We start from the raw sequence: 25,736 nt of genomic DNA on the forward strand, positions 1-25,736 counted from the left end.
TCACATGACATCCACAAAGAACTCGCTGGGGTTTCCCATGGCCAGGCGGAAGGACTGGCGCGAGGCAGAGATTTCGGGCGGGACGGAGGAAAGGTCCTGACCCTGACTTTCGGCCAGGGGAGGAGGCGGGGCGTCGGAGTCTCTGTCGCCATGGAGACCAGAGGAGCAGGAGGGGGGGTCTCCGGGGTGGGGCTCGCTGGGTGGGGCGTTCACTTCCTGTTTGGTTGAGTCGGATTGGCCACCTCCTCCTGCTGACCTAGACTCCTCCCCTCCCGCCTCCCTCTGACTTCCTCCTCCTGCTGACCTAGACTCCCCTCCCGCCTCCTTCTGACTTCCACTGTGGTTTGATCCGCTGCTGCGCGTTCCTGTCAAATAAAAAGAGATGAAGAACGTCAAGAATAATATTAACACATTCACTGCCAGCCGTTTTTTTTTTACTGTAGGTAGCTTCTGCCAAAGGGTTTTTTTGAGGATTCTGGCTCATCTTTCAAGACCCGAGGATTCTTTTCTGCTAAGATTTTGTGAACACAAAATATCTCAAAAGAACTAATAGAATGTGTGCTTTCTCTGTCTAAAAGAGTTAGTTTGTAGAGTTAGTAGTTATGTAGGCATTAGCACTTGAATACAGCATGGTTTCAGCGTCTGAAAATTTAAGCTGAGATAAATAGCTTTTTGTGAAATTCGATAGAACCCAGCAAGCACGGACGGACCCGGACGAATCGAGAGAGCCCAATCGGGGCCAGCTCAAGTCATATCATGACGGGTCAGATCTGGCCCAAGTATCACTATCCAACTAATTTCACTCACCACTGAAATATCCATGAGGATAACTAAATGGTTGCAATCAATCACGTATTTCTCAGCCTGGGCTATTTTTTATCCAAAATCCGAGTGATCAGCACGTGTGGACATCTGCTGATTAACAAACTGTTTATTCGTGGAGGTGGGACTACGAGGAGATGAATTGCGGGGGAATCCTGCAATTGTCTCACTTGCATATCGTGTTGCCAGATTGTTTTGAAAGAGAGAAAATACACTGCCAGGCGTAAATATTTGAGTTGGGAGTTGCATGCTGTAGCATGTGTTTCGGGGTTCTGCTTGCTACAGATTGTAAACTGTTACACTGTGATGTGCGATCCACAAAAGTTCGGTAAAGTTGGAAATATATTGACAGATTTGCACTTCCCGGATCAATAGCTCATAAACGAAGCGTGTACTGCACACACGACGCCTCCCCATCTTAGTAAGGTAGACAACGAGCTACAACCTCATTTTCACCTAAATGAGCGATCCTCCGAGCTGGACAAATAACATTGGTCTGGTGACACTTGTAAATTTTGACTGAGGGGACCCTCAATGATTCTTCCAGATTCAGTTTTGAATTAAATTAGCTATCGTTTTTAATAAAACTGTCCCGACTCCATGGATGTTATACCGGTATAAAAATAACAAGGGTTCCATGTTTTGAAACAGTAGGCTATATTACTCCAACCTACAGCAGAGTATTTCAGCGAACAGTTAGCGTAGCGGTAGAATAGCCGGCCTGTAAGTTGTAGATCCCGAGTTCAAATCCCACACGGGTGGTATTATATTTTTTGAAAATGTAGCATAAAATTGTTAATCTGGACATAATTATAGCTTTATGTATAAAGTTGCTGAATATACACTGTGTACATCGCAGAATAACTGAACATGCCCATTCATGGTAACGGTCATATTTCGACGTCAGCTTGACGTTCCAGCGTAGACGTCTAAATCATCCCCAAATCACCCTGTGATCTGGCCTAGTCCTGAACGTCACTGGAACACGTCATCACAACGTTATCATGACGTAATTTTGCTTGCTGGGAACAGTCACTTTAACCATTCATTTTTGGCATCAGTAAGACGTCAGACATCTAAACAATAGTTTTGAACAGTAATTTCCTCCATAACAGCAGGAAACCCCCCTCTCCTTCAAACTCCTCCCTCCGTGTGTGTTCTTCTTGGCTGCAGCGGGCGTGTCACAAGCGAGTTTCTGCTGCTGCTGCTGCTGCTCCTGTCTGCTGGCGGCCGCTGGGCAAGTCTGGATGGGCTCGCTCGTTTCTTGGGGTTTCGGTTGAGAGCTTTGATGAAGCTTTTGCGATTCTGGTCTTATTTATGCTGCGTGTTTCAAAGTGTGTTGCACCCATAATCTATTATGCAAATTTGCAATCCCCCACCGCCAGCAACCAGCGTGAAAACGAAAGCGTTTTCGCCAATCCATTTTACAGTATGAGAATGGTTTCATCGCGCGTTCCCCTGCAGTTTTGGCTCGGCTTTTTCTAGTCTGGAGAGCACTGTCGCCACTTAGTGGGTCGGTGGAATGGGTTGTACACGTTCGGTGGCTCCAATATTTTCATAGGAGATGTAAAAGGGTTAGATCAACGTCCCACCGTCAATTTTTTTTTTTTTTTTTTTTGACGAGTTGACTCGTCATTGGCAGTCAACCGTTGGATTTTTTTTGACGAGTCAACTCGTCATTGCAGTGAACGTGTTAAGCTAAGACCAAACCAAGTCAATCATATTTGATACAAAGCCTACATGAGTGTTTGAGTCCTCTGCATCATCAGTGTGATATCTTTTTCCGAAAAACCTGATGTATACAATCAAGATACACGCAGTGCCGCTACTACTAGTGCTCCTGTAGTAGCGGCCACTTGCACAACATATTTTGAACTAGGGTTGTCAAAAGTATCGATCGTATCGATAAAAGTCAATACAAAAAATTTGAAACGGATACAATACTCATTTGCAACAGGTATCGATAGTATCGATAAGTATGAATACAACAAATTTGAAACGGATACAATACTCATTTGCAACTGTATCAATATCAGCAGTGCTTTCTCTTAATGAGAAATCAAACATACCACTGATTTCTCCCTCCCTGTCATTGGTGAGTATCTTTTGCTTCAACAAGTTCAAAGTATTCTGATAGGCTGATGACTAGAGCAGGTGTGATCTGCTGTGTTCTGATAGGCTGATCACTAGAGCAGGTGTAATCTGCTGTGTAAGGTCAAAGTTTGTAATGAGTTTTATCAGGTCTAGATTATGGAGAAGCGTGCATCCGTCCGTCCATCTGTCTTTGTTTATTTTTTATGCCTCTTGATGTGTTGTCATCCCGCCGCATGGTATCGAAAATGGTATCGAGTATTGATATTTTTCCGGGTATCGATATCGAAGTAGAAATTCTAGTATCGTGATATCCCTATTTTGAACAGAGTCCATTCGGACTTCACACAATTCCAACAACAAAGCATGTATGTGGCAGATTCCTATTGGACTAGAAAAAGGGTGAGAGGTGTGTCATGAGATCTGTTTGACTTCCTGCCGAAGGCTTGATGCCGACACATGTCGAAGTTTGGTTTTTAAAGTCCAATATGACAATGCCATGAAAATAAATGCATTTTTAACTTTCTAAAAAGAATGCCTTGGAGTTTTTTTGTATTTCTTGTGCCTACATGTACTGTATACCTATCCAAACCCAGCAAGCACGGACGGACCCGGACGAATCGAGAGAGCCCAATAGGGAGCGCCTCAAGTCATATCACGATGAATCAGAGGATCACTATCCAACTAACTTCACCACTGAAATATCCACGAGGATAACTAAATAAATGATTGCAATCAATGTCAAATAAATCATGTATTTTTCAGTCTGGTCTATTCTTAAAACACTTTCATGCCATAATAACATTACATCCTACCATAATAACTGCCATAATAACGTTAATAGAAAATAAAATAATAAATAAATAATATAATAACTGCCATAATAATGTTAGGGTTAGGGTTCATAACTGGTCATAGATGTAAATGTAGAGAAGCAAAGAGGAAAGATGCTGTCACCGTCACTGTGCTGGCTTCCTCCTCCACCCCGGGCCGGCAGCTGGTGCAGGAGGTGTGGGGAGCTGTAGGGATGAGGGATGGGGTACTGGTAGGGGAAAGCTGGGGGCCACTGGGGGCCCGAGGCTCCGGGATGGGAGAGAGGAGCCACCGAGTCGTCCGAGCCTCCTCCTCCTCCTCCTCCTCCGGAAGCTGCTTCATGGTCCAGCAGAGACAGCATGGCCATGTCTGACAGCAGGAGAAATGTATAATTAAACAGTTACAGTACTAGTTTAAACAGTTACAGTTTAGTTACAGTACTAGTTTTGGGCCTTAAAGTCGAGTGATTTATTCCCGCGTTAATAATATTTTTCGCACCTGCATCCAGTCAATTCAACCATAACAACGGAGACATTTTATATAGTTTCATAGACTGTGTTTACGTCTGACGTTACAGCTCCAGTGCGACATCTAGTGGGCAAAAACAAACAAACAAACAAACAAACAAACAGAAAACGCATCTAGCTGCTTTAATTGGTAGGAAATGTAGAGCCAAATCTAAAATATGTACAAGGACAATTGAAGGAAAGGACTGTTCTAGTCCAAATTGAAGTCAAATTAGTTTGTCTGTCTGTCTGTCTGTCTGTCTGTTTGCCTGCCTGCCTGTCTGTCTGCCTGTCTGTCTGCCTGCCTGTCTGTCTGTCTGCCTGCCTGTCTGTCTGTCTGTCTCTCTGTCTGTCTGTCTGTCTGTCTGTCTGTTTGCCTGCCTGTCTGTCTGTCTGTCTGCCTGCCTGTCTGTTTGCCTGCCTGCCTGTCTGTCTGTCTGTCTCTCTGTCTGTCTGTCTGTCTGTCTCTCTCTCTGTCTGTCTGTCTGTCTGTCTGTTTGGCTGCCTGTCTGTCTGTCTGCCTGTCTGTTTGCCTGCCTGCCTGTCTGTCTGTCTGCCTGTCTGTCTGTCTGTCTGTCTGTCTGTCTCTCTGTCTGTCTGTCTGTCTGTCTGTCTCTCACCTCCACACAGGTCTCCGAACACGTAGTAGCACTGCTCAGAGAAGGTGATCTTGTTGACGGTGTGGCGGATGTAGCCGGCCTTGAGCAGGTTGCTGCTGTACTTGCGAGCTTCCCTGCGGTCAGTGAAGCCTTCCACGCGGTGGTGCAGCCAGTCCACCACGTCTGAACCTGGACACACAGACCAGAAGGGAAACTGCAGGAAACACTCTATACTTTGAAATGTTTGGACGTGTTTGGCGCGGAAACGCTAGCCTTCAAAAACAGCTATCATTCAAACTGCAAGTTTGGTCAGAGACAGTTTGTTCAGAGCGAGACAGCCCAATTGCCGGTCTAATCCTGTATGTGTGTCACGTGGGTTTCATCACTGCCACGTTAGGAGACTAGCAGCAGGTCGATTGGAGTCAATGGGAGAAGCCAACATGATCACAGATTCTTTCGCTCCATAGTCACCAAAGTCAATATTGGACCCAGTTTTCACAAGCCACATATCTTCTGAACATAAGCAGTCTCAGACAGGGGGGAGGTGACTGGTGACCATGCCTGTTTAGGAGACCGGAAGAGTTACCATTTCATACAATTGGCGGAGCCTGAAATCTCTACAGTATCATCTCTACATCTCTACAGTATCATATCTACATCTCTACAGTATCAAGTGTGTCTGGTTGGGTCAGACGGCCCAGACTGGAGGAAGGTGTTCCAGAGGCCAGTCAGGAACAGATGACAATAACGATGACAATGTTCTGATGTTAATGTACCAGTTAAGCATGACAGGAAACAATGATGATAATGTCGATGATAATGTGAATGACAATGATGACGATGTTGATGATGATGATGATGACGATGATGACTGTAACGGAACATAACTCAGCTCAAGCATTTCACCGTGTGTACTTGTACATCCATGTGACAACAAACATCTTGTTTCTTGTATCTTGTCTCTGCTCACCTATGAAGGCGTTGGGGATGGTGATCTTCAGCCACATCCTGTCTCGAACCTCCAGCCCCGACTCTGGATTGGCCATGGCCTTGGCGATAGCTGCCATGTCGCTGTGGATGGTGAGGTGGCGCTCTTCCTGCAGACCTGAAACCCCACAGTGTGGTGTTGGCTTGTTGTCTCAGTCGTCTGGATAGTATAGATCAGGGGTGGCCAAACTTCTTTGGTTGTGGGCCGCTTACAGAAAAATATAAGGAGTCGTGGGCCAAACAATATTAAGCGCGGAAGTTTTCGCGGCAAAAGAATTGGACCAGAAAACCCTTGTGCCATCAAAAATTTAATTTCTACCTAAATAAATACATGACACATAGTTTATTGATGTGCTCAGCTCACCTATTACAATGGGTATTTCTGTATGTTTTCAAATTTTCTTTTCCTGTGCCAACAGGTTAAGACAGAGATAATTTAACATAACATTAGTATTAAACATTCATTCAGTATTAAAAATGTTTAAAAATAAATAGACCAGGTCAGGGTACCCAAGTAGGCTATAACCCATTTTGGTTTTTTCCCGTTTTCGTTTTCGTTTTAAACTTTAAAACGGAAAAACGTTTTTAGCAACAACAAAAAAACGTTGTTTTTTCGGGCCGTAGTTTGGCCACCCCTGGTGTAGAGGTATAATCACTCGCCTACAACCACAGAGACCCGGGTTCAATTCCCGGCAGCGGTACTTCCGGCTTGGTCCGATGTTCCTACAGACACAATTGGCCGTGTCTGTGGGTGGGAAGCCGGTGGGGTATGAGTCCTGGTGGGGTATATGAGTCCTAGACAGACAGACAGGCAGGCAGACAGACAGATACCTGTAGTGTAGATAAAGGTAGATAGATAGATAGATAGATAGATAGATAGATAGATAGATAGATAGATAGAGTGATACCGTAGTGGGGGAGGAGTGCCCCCGTCATGGCCGCCGTGTGGGACACCCAGGCAGCAGGGTCGATGGGACGGACTGGCTCACCTGACACAGATCAATGAAGTTTCATCTTAACTTTATTACATCACATTAGATTAGGTGTGTGTGTGTGTGTGTGTGTGTGTATGTGTGTGTGTGTGTGTGTATGTATGTGTGTGCATGCGTGTGTGTGTGTGTGTGTGTGTGTGACACTCACTCCTAGGCAGTGTGAAGCAGCCTCGTGGGTTTGGGTCCCAACACTTCGCCACTGTCAATGTGACGGACCTGGAGACAGACAGGCAGGCAGACAGACAGACAGACAGACAGACAGACAAGGAGACAGACAGACAGGCAGACAGGCAGACAGACAGACAGGCAGACAGACAGACAGACAAGGAGACAGACAGACAGGCAGGCAGACAGACAGACAGGCAGGCAGACAGACAGGCAGAGAGACAGACAGACAAGGAGACAGACAGGCAGACAGACAGACAGACAGGCAGACAGACAGACAGACAGGCAGGCAGACAAAAAGACAGACAGACAGACAGACAGTATTAGGGAGGTGTATTTATGGTATGTTTCCACAGGATCTGTCATTTCCACGCTTCCCATTCATTGTCTATGTAAGTAGCTGCAATGCATTCTGGGAGCACTGTGGGGCATTTGGAGAGATCAGGCATCACACGGAAGCTCTAAAAAAGAGTTTATCTTAGTTAATATTGGCAAAGTGGGTGGCGGTGTCTGGCACAATTGTGATGTCATCAGTGATTATGTCATCAGTGTAAATCCTTGTAAATCCTAAAGTGGTGGGAGTATAAATAGGGACTAGGGAGAAGAGGACAAGTGGTGCATCATCTCCAGAGTCTCTACCCTAGGAATCGAGCGAGCGCGCCCGCATGAGATTCCTAGTTTTAAGAAAAAGGGAAAAGCACTAAAATTCAATATAAAGAGATTAATTATATGACTTTTCCAGGCCCGGAAAATTAGATTTTCCAGGTTCTCCATGACTGTGGGAACCCTGTTTTAATCATGCATAATGAGCACATAAGGCTATATTACATGCTGCTTATAATTAGCAGTATCTAACATCTTACATTGTGTGTGTGTGTGCGTGTGTGTGTGTGTGTGCGTGCGTGCGTGCGGTGTCGTTTGAGAGTGAGTGACAGAGTGGAGGGGGGATTTCATGTTTTCTCTTTTACCTGCTGTATCTTGCGTGTATTTTCACCCTTTCATCACGCTTTTATTTTGTGTGTGATTGTTTTTCCTTGTGTTTTCATTTGCATCGCGTGCATTGTATTTCTACATACATGAAATTCATGGTTATTCATGTCATGAATATTAACATCACAAACGTTACGAACTGTGGAGTGTACTGTTTCTTTAACACACCCGGGCTTCCCCCCTCTGGTAACCACGGTAACCCCATATTTGGTCACAACGCTATGAACTGTGGGTAATTCCCTGACGCAAAGTCCGCAGGCAGAGATACCGCCTGAATGTGTGTAAACAAAGGACTAACGTGTCTGTCGGAGCGCCCTCACCCTCATGCACTTACGGATTTGACAGTGAGACAGCCCTAATATAAGCCTTTGCAGACTTCACAGGAGCGCGCTGCAGAGTCTGTGAGTCTGTGTGAGTGCGGACGTTAGATTGCGCCTGTTTAGACACCGAGAGACAGACGTCAAGATTGACTTCCGGGACCAAACCACAAACCAACTACAGGACTGAAGGCGGGAATACTGGAATACTGTCGCTCCACACACTGAACAGGAGATAAGTAAACGTTCTAGAGGAGGGAGTGGTGCCACCACAACGGACTGATTTCCTGTTTGAGCCTGGTGGTGAGTTTTCAGCTTCACTCCCTCACGAGACAAAATGGCTTCCAGAGCAGAGGAGAACCTCGCCTGTCCCGTCTGCCATGAGATCTTTAAAGATCCCGTCCTGCTGTCCTGCAGCCACAGCTTTTGCAAAGCCTGTCTGCAGAGATGGTGGAGGACAAAACAAATGCGCATCTGTCCAGTTTGTAAGGCCATATCGTCACAGAGTGAACCACTCTGTAACTTGGTGCTGAAGAACCTGTGCGAGGCTTTCGTACTGGAGAGAGATCAGAGAGCTTCTTCAGCAGGAGGATCTGAGCTTCTCTGCAGTCTGCACTCTGAGAAACTCAAGCTCTTCTGTCTGGACCATCAGCAGCCCGTGTGCCTCGTCTGTCTGCATTCGGAAACGCACGCCGACCACAAGTTCAGACCCGTCAACGAAGCCGCACGGCCTCACAAGGAGGAACTCCAGAAATCACTCGAAAGCTTACAGGAGAAGCTGGAGCTCTTTAAAAAAGTGAAAGGAAACTGTGATAAAACAGCAGAACACATCAAGGTCCAGGCCCGACGTACAGAGAAGCAGATCATTAAGGAGTATAGTCACTTTCACCAGTTTCTACTAAAGGACGAGCAGGTCAGGGTCACTGCACTAAGGGAGGAAGTGGAGCAGAAGAGTCAGACGATGAAGGAGAAGATCGAGGGTCTGAGCATAGAGATCGCAGCTCTTTCAGACACGATCAGACTCATCGAGGAGGAGCTGAGAGCCGAAGCCGCCTCGTTCCTGCAGAACTACAGGGCTACAGTGCGAAGAGTCCAGCGCCCCCTGCTGGAGGATCCACAGCTGGTCTCGGGAGCTCTGATAGACGAGGCCAAACACCTGGGCAACCTGAGCTTCATAATCTGGGACGAGATGGTGGAGATGGTCTCCTACACTCCTGTGATTCTGGACCCAAACACCGCCGGTCCCAACCTCACCCTGTCCGAACATCTGACCAGTGTGAGATGCGGAGCGGACGATCGGCGTCCTGACAATCCGGAGAGGTTTGAATACTACCACGCCGTGCTGGGCTCTGAGGGCTTCAGCTCAGGAGCTCACAGCTGGGACGTTGAGGTTGGAGACAGTACAGACTGGGGACTGGGTGTGGAAGCGGGGACTGCCCAGAGGAGGGGAGTCTCACAGTGTGGATTATGGGAGATATTGTTCTATGACGATGAATACAGAGCACACTCCCCAATACATCCAGTCACTGTTCTGCCAGTGAAGAAGAAGCTGCAGAGGGTCAGAGTGAGTCTGGACGTGGACAGAGGGAAGCTGTCGTTCTGTGATCTTGATACTAACACACACATTCACACCTTCAAATACACCTTCACTGACACCATGTTTCCATACTTTCACAATTGGATTGAGGAAGAACCCCCTATGAAGATTTTACCGATGAAGGTCTCTATAATAGTGGAATAGCACACTTAGAGGTAGGGCCCGACCGATATATCGCTCTGCCGATATTATCGGCCGATTACAGATATATCGTATCGGCCGATATGGTGCGCCGATATTGCCGATGTTTTTGTTTTCAAGTTATAGACAGCATGTTGTGTATATTTGATATTTTTTCTTAACTATTTGTTCTATATATTTTTTTTTTGTTATTTATAATTATTAAATTCCCAGTTAAGTTTACCGTTTCATTGCATTGAGTTTATTAATAAGCTGTAAAATATCCTGCCTACATTACATATTTCAATTCATGTCAACTCATATCTTTGTAAAGTGTTTGGTATTTGAGGGTTGCTGATGTGGTTCCTCCTCTGGTCGTTAAGGGCGCCTGTTCAGAGGGAGGGGAACTGGTTGGAATAGCGTGATCCTCCCACGTGCTATGTCCTACCGGTGAAGCTTCCCCGGTCAGGTGAAGAGAAGCGGCTGGCTAACTGCCCATGTCTCGGAGGAAGCATGGAGCCAGTTTTCGGCTCTCCCCAGATCGGGGGGGGGGGGAGAATATCGGCCGATATATCGATATCGGAATTTTTTTACTCCCTAATATCGGTATCGGCCTCAAAAATCCAGTATCGGTCGGGCTCTACTTAGAGGTGATGATGATGATGATGATGATGATGGTGGTGATGAAGATCTGTGCGGTGGAAGATTCTGGAAGTTCTCATGAGAGCCAGAAGATGTTCTTCTAATACATCATCGCTGTTTTCTGTCAGGACACACTGAATGTACGGCAGTGGAACTGTTGTACAGTCAGAAGACTTTTGTTTCAGTGTGTAGAAAATAATTACTCACCCTAGAACTCAGTTTCCCATGATCCTCCTGATGTGCAACTTTACAGAAAATGAATGACTTTAGACTCGACTTGGACTTAGAAGCAGAGATGGGGACTTGGAATTGGACTTGAGTGGCACTTAAGTCGCACACACAGTGACTGAGTCGCACACACAGACACACAGTGACTTGAGTCTTGACTTCCGATTCGTCCTCAAAAGACTTGAGACTCGACCTGGACTCGAGATTTGGGACTTGTGAACAATTTTTATATTGTATTTCTTTTATATGTTTTTGGCACATTGACATTTGGAAATGTCTACAGTCGATGTTAATACTGTATGCTAATAATAGATAAGGAGTGTGGATAATACAGTCCATCTTTAAATGCCTTAGTTTTAGCTATGCAGTGTTCTAAGCAGACCAGATGGACTACTTGGGGACCAAAATACCAGTCCCTGTCAGATTGATAGTTAATGATATTTTAGTTAGTTTATAGTATAATCAGTATATTTGTCGGTAAGTGACAGTTTAACGGGATTCAATTGTACCTGTAGTAGGCTAATGTCAGTGCACTGGTCATATTTGTGAATATTTGAATTGAATATTGAATTTGATTGAGGTCGATTGTTTGTGGTTAATGTTTATTGTCTTCGTTTTCTTCTTGGCTTTTACAGAACCACACAGACAAATGTACAACATACGTTCAAATAAAGTTTGAGGCATCGATCTGGGCTGTGGGACATTTTTGATACGACCTGACCGTGGTGCCGTGGTGCCGTGGTGCCGTGGTGCGGTGGTGCGGTGACTTTCTAACACACGCTGTGTTTGACTGACATTTATTTTGACTGCAGTCAATACAATACAGAGGACAGGGAAGTGTGACAAAACATGGCATCTGATCACTGACTTGGGGACTTTTGACTTTATTATATTTATATTGTCCAGCAGTTTTTAAACAACTTAAGATGTATAAACTGCATGATAATGTAATAATAATATAGTTTTTAATTTAAGAAGTCATAAGAAAGTAATCGTAGTAAAAAAAAAAAGTACAAAATAAATAAAGCTATAGCCTACTCCTTATCAGTGTTGGGCAAGTTACTTTCAAAATGTAATATACTACATATTACTAGTTACTCTCATTTGAAAGTAATAATTTACTTTACAATATTACTGTCTGTGTAGAGTAACTTGTTGCTTATTATTACACTACTTTTGCATTACTTTCACCAAAACAACAGCAGCAGCAGAATGACATCGCTGCCCCGGAACCATCCCGAAACATAATGTCAACCGCCTTCAAGTCGCAGTGTAAACAATTCAAAATGTTGTTCTTTTCCTTTGTTATTGTCATCTGTAGTGGTTATTTGCATAAAAACAGACTGAAAATTTGATTAGGAAATGATTGTATCTTTATTTAAATATGCCTTGATTAAATTTGGTTTGAACTCAATTTGTAACTTGAGTTACTTGACAAAGTAACTGGTATAATATTACTGAAATCCTAAAAGTAATAAGTTATATTACTAGGGTACTGCTAAAAGTAATATATTACATGTAATATGTTACTTTTGTAATGAGTTACCCCCAACACTGCTCCTTATACAGTGTTAATTGCTGATTCATGCAGTATGTTTGATTTAATTACATTATCCCACAATTTACGTATGACATTAACAGGTTGATTATTATGACGTTTTGAACTCGTGTTACATTAGTTATTACAGTATCAGTTGCTAGAGGTTCAAAGCTTGTTGAAGGATCCTCTCTAGCTTGTTCTTCTTTATCTAAAAACCTTTATATCGAAAAGATAAATATGTCTGTTCTTAGCTCTGTTGTGGGACCCTGGGAGTCTACTGGCCACACACCATCACTAATGCCAACCTGTGGGGACTCACCAGACAAGAACCAGTGGAACTTCAAACCAGGAGAAGGAAGTGGAGCTGGATAGGCCACACACTGAGAAGATGCAATCAATCTATCACTAAACAGCCACTAACATGGACCGTTTATTTCTGAGGACGTGCACAACCGACGCTCCAAATACAAAAGCAAGTATATTTCCAGCCTTAAGGTCGAGCTGAACCCAAAAATGACTTTTCTTTTCTTTTAGTTCAAATACCTGGGTATGCAGTGCACCTATTTAATAACCTGCCTACATGTAACAGATATGTATGCAAAAAAAATCACAAAAATCTAATTTCTTTAGTTTTTCACATCAAAAGTTCATTTTTCAAGATTTCATTGATAACAGTAATGTACAGTTTGCTGACGTCACCTAGTACTATCAAATTTCTACCCCATTTCAACCAATCATATCATGACATGCAGCTGTCAATCAAATCTTCATTTCAGGATAATTTCTCTTCCAAATGAAGTAGAAAATGGCCCCTAGTGCCTGTCATCTGGCAGAATTCCTATCCCATAAACTAACTACTAACTTGGCCAATTGTTAGAAACATGAACAAAAAACAAAAACTATAATCTCTAAGAATGCAAAGAAATGTAACTGGCTCGTTAAAACGCGCATTCCAGGGATATCGTATTTACAGAAATAGCGTAAAAGGCGCGCGCTTGAGAGCGTGGTTGTCAGGGGTCTGCCCTCGGAGATTCCAGGCGGGCGGGCAGCACCCATGCATCGGATTGTCTGCTCGCTCCACACGAAGGAGCTGGCTGCCTGGTACTCCGCGGATCCCACTCGCGTAGCACGACAACACGCTGAATCCCACTCGATTTGGGGGTGGAACACACCATGATTGACCAATGCCAAAGCCAGTCGACAGAATTGTCAAATCAAATCATCGACATGATACTATGACCCGCCTCTCAACTTGTCATCTCAGACAAATTATGTTTTCAGTCTGAAACGGACTGCGACGCACGTGATGAACGGGTTCAGTTCGACTTGAAGGTCCTTGAGTGTCACATTGATAGTTGTGAATAGTGTATAGTAGTGACATCTGGAGGTCAGGTTGGAAGAACCATAGAGATCAAACTGTTTAGTCTCTGTGATGAGAACTCTCTGAAACGACAAACTCTTTCTGATGATTTCAAACTGTTGAACCTGTGAAGCTGCAGCCAGCCTCAGCCTCAGCCTGCTTTACTAATGTGGATTCAGCGCCTCCCTCAGGCTGAAAGACACAATTACAGTTCACTGAGTGTTTTCAGCACACATATATTCTGAGAAACTGCCAGGTCCAGCTGTAGTCTCTCAAGCACATCTCTCTCGTCCACAATCTCCCAAAGCTCCAGAGAGAGTCTGTACTTTAGCACCGTTCACTTTTGGACAGAGGAAGTTGTCATCTTCCAAACAAAAACAACGCTTCAGACCGGAAGGAAGTTTGATATTGGCTGTTTACCAGTGTTGGGGGTAACTCATTACAAAAGTAATGTAATATATTACTTTTAGCAGTAACTCAGTAATATAACTTATTACTTATAGGATTTCAGTAATATTATACCAGTTACTTTGTCAAGTAAGTCAAGTTACAAATTGAGTTACATTTTATTAAATCAACGCACATAAAAATGATACAATCATTTCCTAATCAAACTATGTGTTTTTATGCAAATAACCACTATAGATGACAATAACAAAGGAAAATAATAAAATTTAGAATTTTGGATTGTTTACACTGATTTCAAGGCGGTTGAAATTATTTTTCGGGATGTTCCGGGGCGGCGATGTCATTCTACTGCTGCTGTTGTTTTGGTGAAAGTAATGCAAAAGTAGTGTAATCAGTAACGAGTTACTCTACACAGAAAGTAATATTGTAAAGTAACTTATTACTTTCAAATGAAAGTAACTAGTAATATGTAGTATATTACATTTTGAAAGTAACTTGCCCAACACTGCTGTTTACCAGGAGCTCCGGGTGCTGCCCTGCCCCCTCGTCTGTTACAGGTTTCTTGTTTTGTTTTGGTGCAGAAGGTCCAGCAGTCAGAGGTCTGTCTTCATATTACCTGTCTGTCTACATACTGACTAGCTTCATCTTTCTGTTCTCCAGCACATCAGAGACTACAAACAGCACTTGTGTAGGTTCAGTGTCCCTCAACCTGGCAACCTGCTTGGGCTTCCAGTCTGGGGAGGAGAGTGCGGGGGAGATAACTCTCCAATATTTTGAATTTGGACAGCAGTGCCCATTTTAAACGCTTGTTGTGCAGAAAAAAGTTACATATTGGGCCTTGTACTATGGCCATTATTATTATTATGATGATTATTATTATTATGATTATTATTTTGTGTTCGTCTCCCAAAAAGACAACATAGATTATTCAAATCTTGACAGCACAGAGTGGCTTTATGGCACTGATATAGTTTCTTGAATGTAATGTTAATAAGGGTGCAGCATTTGACGCTGGCCTGTGTGTCTCACCCTGGCTGGCCTGTGTGTGTCTCACCCTGGCTGGCCTGTGTGTGTCTCACCCTGGCTGGCCTGTGTGCCTCACCCTGGCTGGCCTGTGTGTGTCTCACCCTGGCTGGCCTGTGTGTCTCACCCTGGCTGGTCTGTGTGTGTCTCACCCTGGCTGGTCTGTGTGTGTCTCACCCTGGCTGGCCTGTGTGTGTCTCACCCTGGCTGGCCTGTGTGTGTCTCACCCTGGCTGGCCTGTGTGTGTCTCACCCTGGCTGGCCTGTGTGTGTCACCCTGGCTGGCCTGTGTGTGTCTCACCCTGGCTGGCCTGTGTGTGTCTCACCCTGGCTGGTCTGTGTGTGTCTCACCCTGGCTGGCCTGTGTGTGTCTCACCCTGGCTGGCCTGTGTGTGTCTCACCCTGGCTGGCCTGTGTGTCTCACCCTGGCTGGTCTGTGTGTGTCTCACCCTGGCTGGCCTGTGTGTGTCTCACCCTGGCTGGCCTGTGTGTGTCTCACCCTGGCTGGCCTGTGTGTGTCTCACCCTGGCTGGCCTGTGTGTATGGAATCAATAAAGTGCCATATGTATTTTGAGCTTGAGAAACATTGTTTGTAAACTTTGAACTTGAACTTTGAACTTGTATGTCTGTAAATAAAACTTGTACCTGTAAAAATATCTTGTCCATCTGAGAGAAAGTTTTGTGCATCTGCAACCCATTTTTGTATCGGCAACCCATTTTTGTATCTGTAGACATATCTTGTGCATCTGGGAATAAGTTTTGTACACACGGATAGAATTTGTGCGTCTTCAAAAATATTTTTTACAAGTACAAAAATTTCCTACGTTCGTGTGCGACCTTGAATGCAGCACTTGCAAATTTCCTACGTTCGTGTGCGACCCTGAAAGCACCACGGACAAATTCATATTGCGAGCTTGGATGTCTGTTTACAAGTACAGATTTTCTTTACGAGTACGAATTCTGCCACCCAACCATGTCAACTTGGGGCCATAAATCTGAGCGGACTGGCCAATCAGGTTAGACCCAGTCCCCTCCCACTGAATATCGGATCGTATCGAATAAAACAATTGACAATTGACCAGAAACTTCTTCCGCCTAATACAGACAAACAGAGCAGTGTAGTTTGGTAGTTTGGAAAGAATACGAGCTTCAGGTAAGTGGCCACTTTAAGTAAATCGACATAAAATATAAGTTTTGTTGGTTTTATGAGACATTTCATAGCATGTTACGATAGACATGATCCCCATGTTAGTACACAGGCTCTCCCAGTGAGCTAACTGACGCTAGCTAGGTTAGCTAATGTTAGCTAGCTGCTTCATTCAATTTCCCCAAATAAACTAAATCGCTATTTAACCCGCTAGCGTAAGGGGTAATTTGACTAACGTTACAGCTCACGTAAGCTATAAAGACCGTGTCCAGTCTTAGTACAGTTAAGTTAGTAGCTGGCTAACGTATCAGGGCTAGCTAGCGTTAGCTTTCATTGCTACCAATGTTCCAGCACAGGCTGAAGCCACGACCGGGGCTATCAAAAGTATGTCAATGAATCATTAGCCTACATTTTATTATTTAACGCTATATAGCGTTACTGTAGGTCTGCTGTTGTACTGGGTCAGGCGATTGGCTGGTATTAGTAGCGTTATGAGTGAGGTACTTCACACAGCCTCACAAACTAGCTTCACGAACTAACGTTAAATCAAGTACAAAGGGCACGTTTGTATAATAGTAATAGTAATAGTAATAATAGAATAACAGTCATTATATTGAACGTGACATGACGGCCTATGTGACGTTATTGTAAGACCCTGGAGCTTTAGCTATCGGATAGCTATGAACGTTACTACTCCAATCAATCAATCAAATTTATATGAATATGGCGTTACTGTAGGGCTACTGTTGTACTGGGTCAGAGATTGGCTGGTATTAGTAGCGTTATGAGTGATGATTCATCGCTTTAACGTGTTTAGTGTTAGCATGACATTATTGCTGAGAATGTCTATGCTTAGTGAGCGTTTTGAGGTATAAAGCTGTCTTGAGTTGCAGTTGTGTTTCCTTGGTATCGTCCTTTCAATATCTGTCTGTCAGTTTCATTGCGTCTTTGTCAGTCAGGTTGTTTACGTAGCGTTACCGAGGTTAGCCGTATGATATGTGAATAGGTGGCAACTTCCATGACATGTATTTTTAATGTACCTGACTAGCTAGCTGATTAACTGGACAGTGATTGTTTATCTGTCCAGAGATGTGTAACGTTATGGCTGGACTTGGAATGGAGGCTAGCTGTCTGGAGTAGTAATACATACTACTGGACAAAATGAATACATCTGTAAGCAAGCTTATAGAAGTTGACTGCAGCAAGCTGTATTGATTGAGCATCTAAACATCAGTCAGAGGCAACAAAGGTGTCACACCCAAACCATGTGCCAGGACATCAGCCTGTGTTGCATTGCTGTAATCAGAATTATTATGTGCTTGGAAACCATTGTACATGCTATGTACACAATACTATTTCAATACTATTTTCTTTTTCTATGTCTTGCAATTGAACATGACTGTTTTAAACAACCTGCCCAGTGTTGCCAAAGCTAAACTGGTGTCTGGTATCAGATATTGATTTACAAGCTCTAAATACATTCAAAATGTCAACATTTATCAGCAAGTAGTTGGTATGATCTCCGGGCAATCGTTGATTTATATGTCTTGCTCTTATAAAATAGCTGCTGTGACTGACCTTTTCTCTAATAACCTGGGACTTTTTCATCCATTTGCTCTCCGTCTTTCCCTCTTCCTCTCTCTCTTTCTCTCTTTGCCTACCAGCCCAGGTTATCCTGTTGATTCTACCCTCAATCTTGTCGTGCTCTTCCCAGCAATGGTAATTGAGAATTTGATACTCTGTCATTATACACCGATAAAGCATGAATTCATGGGCCAGAGTTCACCACCAAGGGGCTGAGGGGGAAGTCCACAACAACTAATGAAACCCAGCAATTCTCATTAATCCTGGTGTGACCATGGCTACCTGTACCATCAACCCTGTCAAATGTCAAATCCTTCCTTTCCAAACAAAATCTGTTTTCATGATGGGAGGACCTTTGTTTAATCTGCCATCAGCTTCTAGATTTATTTAGGGTTTGATTAGCCTCAATGCCTGATATACTGTATTAGCAGTAATATGTCTCCCAAAGGATGCATTCCAGAAAGCAGGTTAAATGACTACACAGATTTTTGCAGTGTTGGGCAAGCAACTTTGAAAATGTAGTAAGCTAAGCTGCCAGCTACTCTACATTAAAATATAGCTTCACTACTTTGAAGCTATCCCCAGTAAAATGTAGTCGGAATGAGATGTTTGGAGCGGGGGAGTCTGGTGCAGCGCACAGGTCCTAGACCTGGTGAGACGAGGGAGGAGCCCGGCCGGGTGGCAACCCACAGAGCCCGGTCCCTCTACGTACCAGAGCCCTTCCCCCCCCCGGTCCCAGCAGAGTAGTTCCGGAGCAGCGGATTGAGTGGCCCTGACCGCGTGACCACCTTCAACCCTTCCTAGAGGGCTGACCGTGGGTAGCTACTGGGACGTAAGTTGGGGCTTGGCCAGCCCCGGCTGGGTCACCTGGGCGAGGGTGTATGATGTTGCGAGACCCGAAACATCCAATGACCCCAGGGTACATCACTGAGGATACGTCCCAGTTGCATCCATGCAATGTTTTTTCATTATATAGCACGCTCAGCTACAGGCTCCATGCCAAAATAAAAGTAGCTTGCTACTTTACATTGTGTGTGTGTGTGTGTGTGTGTGTGTGTGTGTGTGTGTGTGTGTGTGTGTGTGTGTGTGTGTGTGTGTGTGTGTGTGTGTGTGTGTGTGTGAGGGAAAACACTTTGAATTCAACCTATTTCTAGATTTATTAGTGTTGGGCAAGCTACTTTGACAATATGGTGAGCTAAGCTACCAGCTACTCTACATTAAAAATAAGCTTCACTACATTTAAGCTATCCCCAGAGAAATGTAGCACGCTAGCAACAAATAGCTTCACTATTTGTTGCTAGCTACTGCCCAACACTGGAATTTTCCCAACCCATAGTTTAGACTAGAGAAATCTGGGATTTTAGATTCCAAGAAGTTCGATTAGATGAACTCCAGGTCAGTTACCATGGTAAGTTACACTCTGAAGCTACCCCGCTCGGTAGCAGCCTCACTTGAACTAACCTCAAGTAATTGGTCGGAAAACCTGTCAGCCTGCAGCTTTTTACTTGGGAGACAGGTCATATTATTCACAGTCACATGATCCAGTGACTGACTGAATATGGTTGAGAATTAAATTTGCAATATCAAATAATGGTTTGCTTTTTACTTCACTAGGACAACGGAGAAATTGTGTGTGCGCCTCCCTCGACCACCGACCCCCCAGGCACTTCTGCTGAATCTCAGGTGGGTTATCAGAAAATGCTTATTTCTATAAACAGAATCTGTATCAGCTGTGCAGCACTACCAACTTCTTGCTGTACAGGAAAGTGCATTGCGTTGTTTCTCTGTTGCAGCCCCATTATGCAACTTTTTCTTTACGTTAATATAATGCCCTTTAAATCATTTTGATGGAACACACGCTGACTTCTAATAGATAGACTGGGATTTCTATCATTCCCACTCTGCACCCTGAATGCCTGTTCCCCACAGCATGTAAACTTTAGGGCTTTTCTACTGACACCTTTGGCCACAACAAGTCATGCCGTTCCGCGCTGATTTCGGTTTCCATTATATCTTTGTATGTGCCAAGTCGTCCTTGGCCACGATCGAGATGGACCCGCCTCTAAGAAAGCTGCACACCCGACTGCCCAACCGCAGTGTTCATGAGTGTTCTCTCATCTGTTTCGGTTTGTACTTTCGGATATCTGCTTTATTTCATTCCCTCATCTCTCAGAGCCGTGTCATGTTAATGCTGAGCTGATGAAAGCATTTCTTAACCCCTTTGTACTAAAAATATTATATTTGCACTACCAAACTAACGGAGGGCATTTATTAGAAAGGGCTTTAAAGGAAATGCAATGTTTATCCACCATTCCACCCGTGACTTATGATACTTTCGATTAGGCTTTGGTCGGTACTAAGGTATTACGGTATACCATGTATTTAAAAATACTGACAGTATGATTTTCAATACATCAAAACCATATTCTATTTTGTTCAGGCAAAATAGTTGCAACTGTCCTTGCCTGTGCTCAGCTTAGCCTAAATTATTTTCAATCATTTTTTATTTTTTTTCGCCATTTGTAGGCTACCTTACTAATAGGCAAGCATATATGTGTTACAAGCAACACTATATTGTGTGAGACCCAGGCTTGCCCATAACAGTGTCCATTCCATTAGACATTCGTTCAATTGTCAGTCTCCATTGAGGACATTTAAATACTTTTCTGAAAAATAGAAGTTGCAACTTTTTCACTCATGGACCTGAATTTATATACCGTATATAACAGAATAATTATTTGGAGGTAGAAAAGAAACACTTTGCACAATTGGCTGGTTACTCCAAGGTTACTTAAGTTACTTACTACAAGGCTGATACCTGAATGAGAAGAGTAGCATGTAGGTGAGGGTGCAGTTTCCCCAAATAGTGGGGCTTTAATGTTGATGTCCCACCACAAGCTGTGACTTTGGGTTGTGACTTGTGATTTAACTTGTGTTTTAACGTCTCATTTCCACTTGTGCAATTGTAAATCAATTTGATTCACACATGTTTTGCTTGTTTGGTGTAGGCTAGGTTGCTGTAGTGTTTGTGTTTTTATAGCACTTGATAGCATCCTGGACTGTGTATTCAACGTATTTTCCAATAAGGCCTGATGCTTTTATATAAAGCATATTTCATGATCTCTTTGACAGGTGATGGTGGGAAGTCTTGTGTTAAACAGACTGCGCTCTAGATTGGAGCAGGCCTGTCAGCGACAGCCCTTGGACGTGGACTATGTTGAGTTTATCTGCCGGAGTGAAATGACTCTAATAAACTCACTCTCTGCTCGCTTAGACTTCCCACAGGAGGTAAGTTCACTGCTCTTTCTTCCATGTGCCTTGATATCTCAGCAACCTCGCTGACATGGACACAAAGTGGCATTGTCAGACAATCGAATGCACATTCCCAAGCAAGAGTATGTTGAATTAAAAGGCAGAAGTCACTATACTTATTCTAACCATTTGAAAGCGGTGCTATTCCTTAACTGCCCTTGTATGTAAATGGAACTCGTTCTTCTTTATTCATTTCATGGATTATGTCTGGGGCATATTTTCACCTTTATCGAATAATAACAATTAAATGTATTTTGTATAGCTGCTTTTCAATGACTCAAAGACGCTGACAATCTCGAGTCCACAGTAAACAGAAAAAAACAAACATACAAATAACACAACTAATCGGGTGGAGGGGAGTTGAGGGGGCGTGACATGGGCGGAAGATGTGGTTAAGGGTAGGGTAGGTTGTACGCTTGGGAGAACAGGTAGGTCTTGAGTCGGGATTTGAAAGTGGAGAGTGAGGGTGAGTCTCTGACAGGCTTGTGAAGAGAGTTCCAAAGTCGTGGTGCTGCTCTCGAGAATGCTCGATCTCCAAAGCTGTGGAATTTGTATGGAGGAACAGTGAGCGAAACAGTGGATGAGGATCGGAGGGTTTGGGTGGGGCGATGGGAGAGGAGGAGGTTAGTCAGATAAGGGGGGCGCCAGGCTGTGGTGGGCTTTGAAGGTGATGCGTTGTTTGATGAGGAGCTATGGAGAGAGTGGAGAACTGTAGGTGTCTTTTTTTGGCCTTTATTACGTAGGAAAGTTGTAGACAGGAGAGAGGGGGGATGACAGGCGGCAGAGGGCCATAACTTCATCCACTCTACAACTGCAGAATATTGTTTCTTTTTTTGGTGTAACATTGTACTGACAGTAGTCAGTGTCAGAGGGTGTTATATTAACACATTGACTGCCAGCCATTTTTTTTTTGCTGTAGGTAGCTTTTGCCAAGCCGTTTTTTGAGGATTCTGGCTCATTTTACAAGAGCCGAGGATTCTTTTCTGCTTGGAGTTTGTCAACACAAAGTTCACAAAAGTACTAATAGAATGTGTGCTTTCTCTGTCTAAAAGAGTTAGTTTGTAGAGTTAGTAGTTATGTAGATATTAGCCGTTGAGTACAGCATGGTTTTAGCGTCTGAGAGTGAAAGCTGAGATAATCGCAGTTTTGTGAAATTCAATCAAACAGGCAGAACAGTCACTTTAACCATTTATTTTTGACATCAGTGAGAGATCAGACATCTAAACAATATAGTTCCGAACGCCCTCTCCTTCAACTCCTCCCTCCGTGGGCGTGTCTAGTGGCTTTCAGCCTGCGTTTGTCACAAGCGAGTGCTCTGCTGCTGCTGCTGCTGCTGCGAGTTTGAGCAGCCTCCCTCCCTGGCAGCGAGTTTGAGCAGCCTCCCTCCCTGGCAGCAAGTGTGGATAGGTCTCACTCGTCTCTTGGGTTTGAGAGCCCCGATGAAGCCCCGTGCGACTCTAGGCTTTATGCTGCCCACCCAGTCCATTTCTGGAACCCCCCACCGCAGCAGCGCGAAAGCGTCCCCGCCTACAGTATGAGAATGAGGCTCGTTCGTTTCTGACTGTAAAATCGCCAAGCCATTTCCTTGAGAATGGAGGAAGCAGCCGCCTTGGTTGACTTTCTCTCTGTCGGGAGAGGACCGTCGCCACCTAGCTGGTCGGTAAAATAGATTATACACATTCAATACTTCCAATATCTCCATAGGAGACGCGGGGAACATTGATCCACGTAGCACCGTCAAAAAAAAGAAAATCGATTTTTTTGACGTATTAATACGTCAATGGCAGTCAACCGTTGGATTATTTTTGACGTATTAATACGTCAATGGCAGTGAACGTGTTAATCACTATTATCATTTTAAACTTTGCAGCCCTAAGCCGAAATAGATAAAATAACAATCCTGTTGTTTGAAATATGAATACAATTGTTTTATGCTCTAAAATTATCTTACTCTGCTTTGACAATTGAGGCCTGTGAATGAATGAATGAATGACTATGTTGACTTTTAGTGACAAATATAAACTTTATTTAAGGTACTTGAAGGCCTTTCCCAGCTGGTCACCCTCATCGACAATGAAATCAATGGGAGAAGAACAGCACACCAAAGCTGGTTGTTTCCAAAGAATACCTCCGGGACCTGATCCAGACAGACCTGCCTGTCCACTGTCCAAACCTGCTTGGGAAACTTGTGCAGTTCTGGGTGGGCTGGAATGTGCTTCCCAGTGCCGACTCCGCAGGATGGCTTCGCATACCCAAAGTCTTCAACCTGCTTCAACCTGCTTAAACTCCCAGAACGTTACAAAGACTACGAAAGATTTGAAGAGGAAATCCTTGCCGCTATCGCGAGTGTTGATGTTGACCCGGGTTATGGACTGTCGTAAGGAGATGCATATATGTTCTTGTTTAATTGTTAATGAGTTTATTTCTGCAATAACTGCATTTATGGTTCCGTTTTAACGTTTGGTGAGGCATGCTTGATCAGAGATACTCAAGTCATTTTTTGCAAGTCTAAGTCAAGTCTCAAGTCTTTGAGCTCAAGTCCAAGTCAAGTCTCAAGTCTTTGAGGGGCAAGTCCAAGTCAAGTCTCTCAAAAAAAAAACATTCAAAAAATATTTTCTTTAAATCTGAATTTTTTGGACGTTTTAGTCCGAGTGAAATGTTATGTAGTCTCTCCTGTTGTCATTGTCCATTTCTGTTCTTATTTGTAGGATTTGAATCATGGGTGGTATTTTACACCAGTGGTATGGGGGTCCGGGGACCCCCTGGCACTTGCCTGGGGTTCCGCGAAAAGTTTTCAAGAAAATAAAAATGAAAGCTTTTTTTTGCAAAATCTTCATAGTTCAATGAAAATATTTTATCCTTTGAATCTAAAATGGTTCATGGATTACATTCTAATCTAACAAACCTATCAATTTAAAAGTAAAGCACGTTACCGTGGAAACAATAAAGCTTAGCCCAAAATCACAAATCAGAATGAGGGGGTCCCCGGTATATGTTCCATCTTGTAAGTGGTCTTTGGCTGAAAAACATTTTGACCACTAGATGGTAGTATGTACCTAGTCTTCTATGAGGTAATGCTGATCTCAGGTGTCAAGCTCACAGGTGAATGGGAATTTTAACATAGGTCTTAGCCTAAGTGTAGAGAATAATTGTCAAGCCACTCTGTTAAACAGCAAATCATGTGGATCACTTCACGATCATGTTAATTGCATCAAGGAAATCTATTTCTGTCTGCAACATCATTCTACAATAAATGAAAACCTCAAAGATACATCATTGTTTGGACATTCACTCACTAACTGGGTAGACTGGCTACACACTGGGTCAATAACATTCATTTTCACATTATGCAAGTGAGCACCAATATGAAAATCTTGGCCAATACCGATAACCAACATTAACATTGCCGTTATGGCTGATAACAGATATTTACCTATGTCGATATGATCTGTATAAAAGCAAGTTTTGATGATAATCATATTTTGTACATACTGAAACACATGTAAACACTGAATTTGAAAAACAAGAAGAATCCCTACAGACTGTAGGAAAAAAGCAATAGTCAAATAAATAGTGCAGTGTTCATAAGAGCGACATACCAGAGGTGACTGATATCTGACATCACTACAGTAGGGACTTAGCAACAGCTTGATAATGACATTTTTTTTTTCAAGATTTATTTTATTTTTCGTACAGTTGCTCATTCGTTGACAATATTACAGATCCATAAACATCTCTGCTTGAGCACACGCACATTGCGTAAAATAAAACAAGACAAAATAAACAAATAAATCCCAACCGCATCCCTCCCCCCACCCATCTCCCTTGTATGTTGATAATGACATTATGTGAGACATTCAGTCGACAGATATTTATACAGTAGGCTACATCAGATTCCTCAACAGTGCCTGGAAGGTGTTAACACATGCCGTGACAAACATCTCACTTGCAGAGCTCCATCTAGGTCTCCTGAGCAATATTCTCATGGCATTATATGCCACTTCAAGTCTGTGCATGCTTGACCTCCGACTCCTATAATCTGACCACAGGTGAGCAGTGTAGAGTGGTGTGCAGTATGCTCTAAACAGAGACACCTTCACTCCATCTGTACACATGTTAAACTTCATCTGACAATTGCTCTGAAATAAAATGACCTAGATATTTAACATTATCACAAACAGTAAGGTTATTATCAGACAATTTAAAAACAGGAAATGTCAAGCATTTGTCCTCTTTGGTCCTGCAAATTAAGACAACACTTACTGGCATTGTATTTGATATCATGTACCAAACCATATTCAGTACATATTGTGAGGAGCTGCTGGAGACCAGCACTACTTGGGCTCAGAACAACAAGATCATCTGTGTACATTAAATGGTTCACTAGGGTATTACCAATAAGGCACCCAGTGTTACAACCATTCAGTTGCTTGGACAAATCATCAACATACAGATTAAAAAGAACTGGGAAGGGATAAGATTCCACCTTGACGG

The 25,736-nt window shown here is 43.4% G+C and overlaps 2 protein-coding genes and 1 long non-coding RNA gene across 3 annotated transcripts in view; 2 read left to right on the top strand and 1 right to left on the bottom strand.

Annotated features, from left to right (window-relative positions):
* The window catches only part of LOC310776371 (segment polarity protein dishevelled homolog DVL-3-like), a gene marked incomplete at both ends in the record, with an annotated part of 52,459 nt that continues 26,723 nt past the window's right edge, over window positions 1-25,736 (bottom strand). Inside the window, 6 exons of the mRNA XM_083636568.1 lie at window positions 1-365; window positions 3,871-4,095; window positions 4,853-5,020; window positions 5,802-5,936; window positions 6,727-6,807; window positions 6,959-7,026. Coding sequence (XP_083492694.1) covers window positions 1-365; window positions 3,871-4,095; window positions 4,853-5,020; window positions 5,802-5,936; window positions 6,727-6,807; window positions 6,959-7,026 — 1,042 coding nt within the window. The remainder of the gene's footprint in view (window positions 366-3,870; window positions 4,096-4,852; window positions 5,021-5,801; window positions 5,937-6,726; window positions 6,808-6,958; window positions 7,027-25,736) is intronic.
* On the top strand, window positions 8,278-10,027 carry LOC310777227 (E3 ubiquitin-protein ligase TRIM39-like). Its single transcript, XM_083637517.1, has one exon. The coding sequence runs from the start codon at window positions 8,620-8,622 to the stop codon at window positions 10,021-10,023; it is 1,404 nt and encodes a 467-aa protein (XP_083493643.1). The 5' UTR covers window positions 8,278-8,619; the 3' UTR covers window positions 10,024-10,027.
* LOC310777228 lies at window positions 17,888-24,448 on the top strand. Its single transcript, XR_014552736.1, has 4 exons — window positions 17,888-18,065; window positions 19,545-19,613; window positions 21,063-21,218; window positions 23,276-24,448. It is a non-coding gene; the product is annotated as an uncharacterized lncRNA (long non-coding RNA).

The sequence above is a fragment of the Poromitra crassiceps genome, assembly GCF_964638095.1.
Source record: "Poromitra crassiceps genome assembly, chromosome: 5".
Classification (NCBI taxonomy): Eukaryota; Metazoa; Chordata; class Actinopteri; order Beryciformes; family Melamphaidae; genus Poromitra; species Poromitra crassiceps.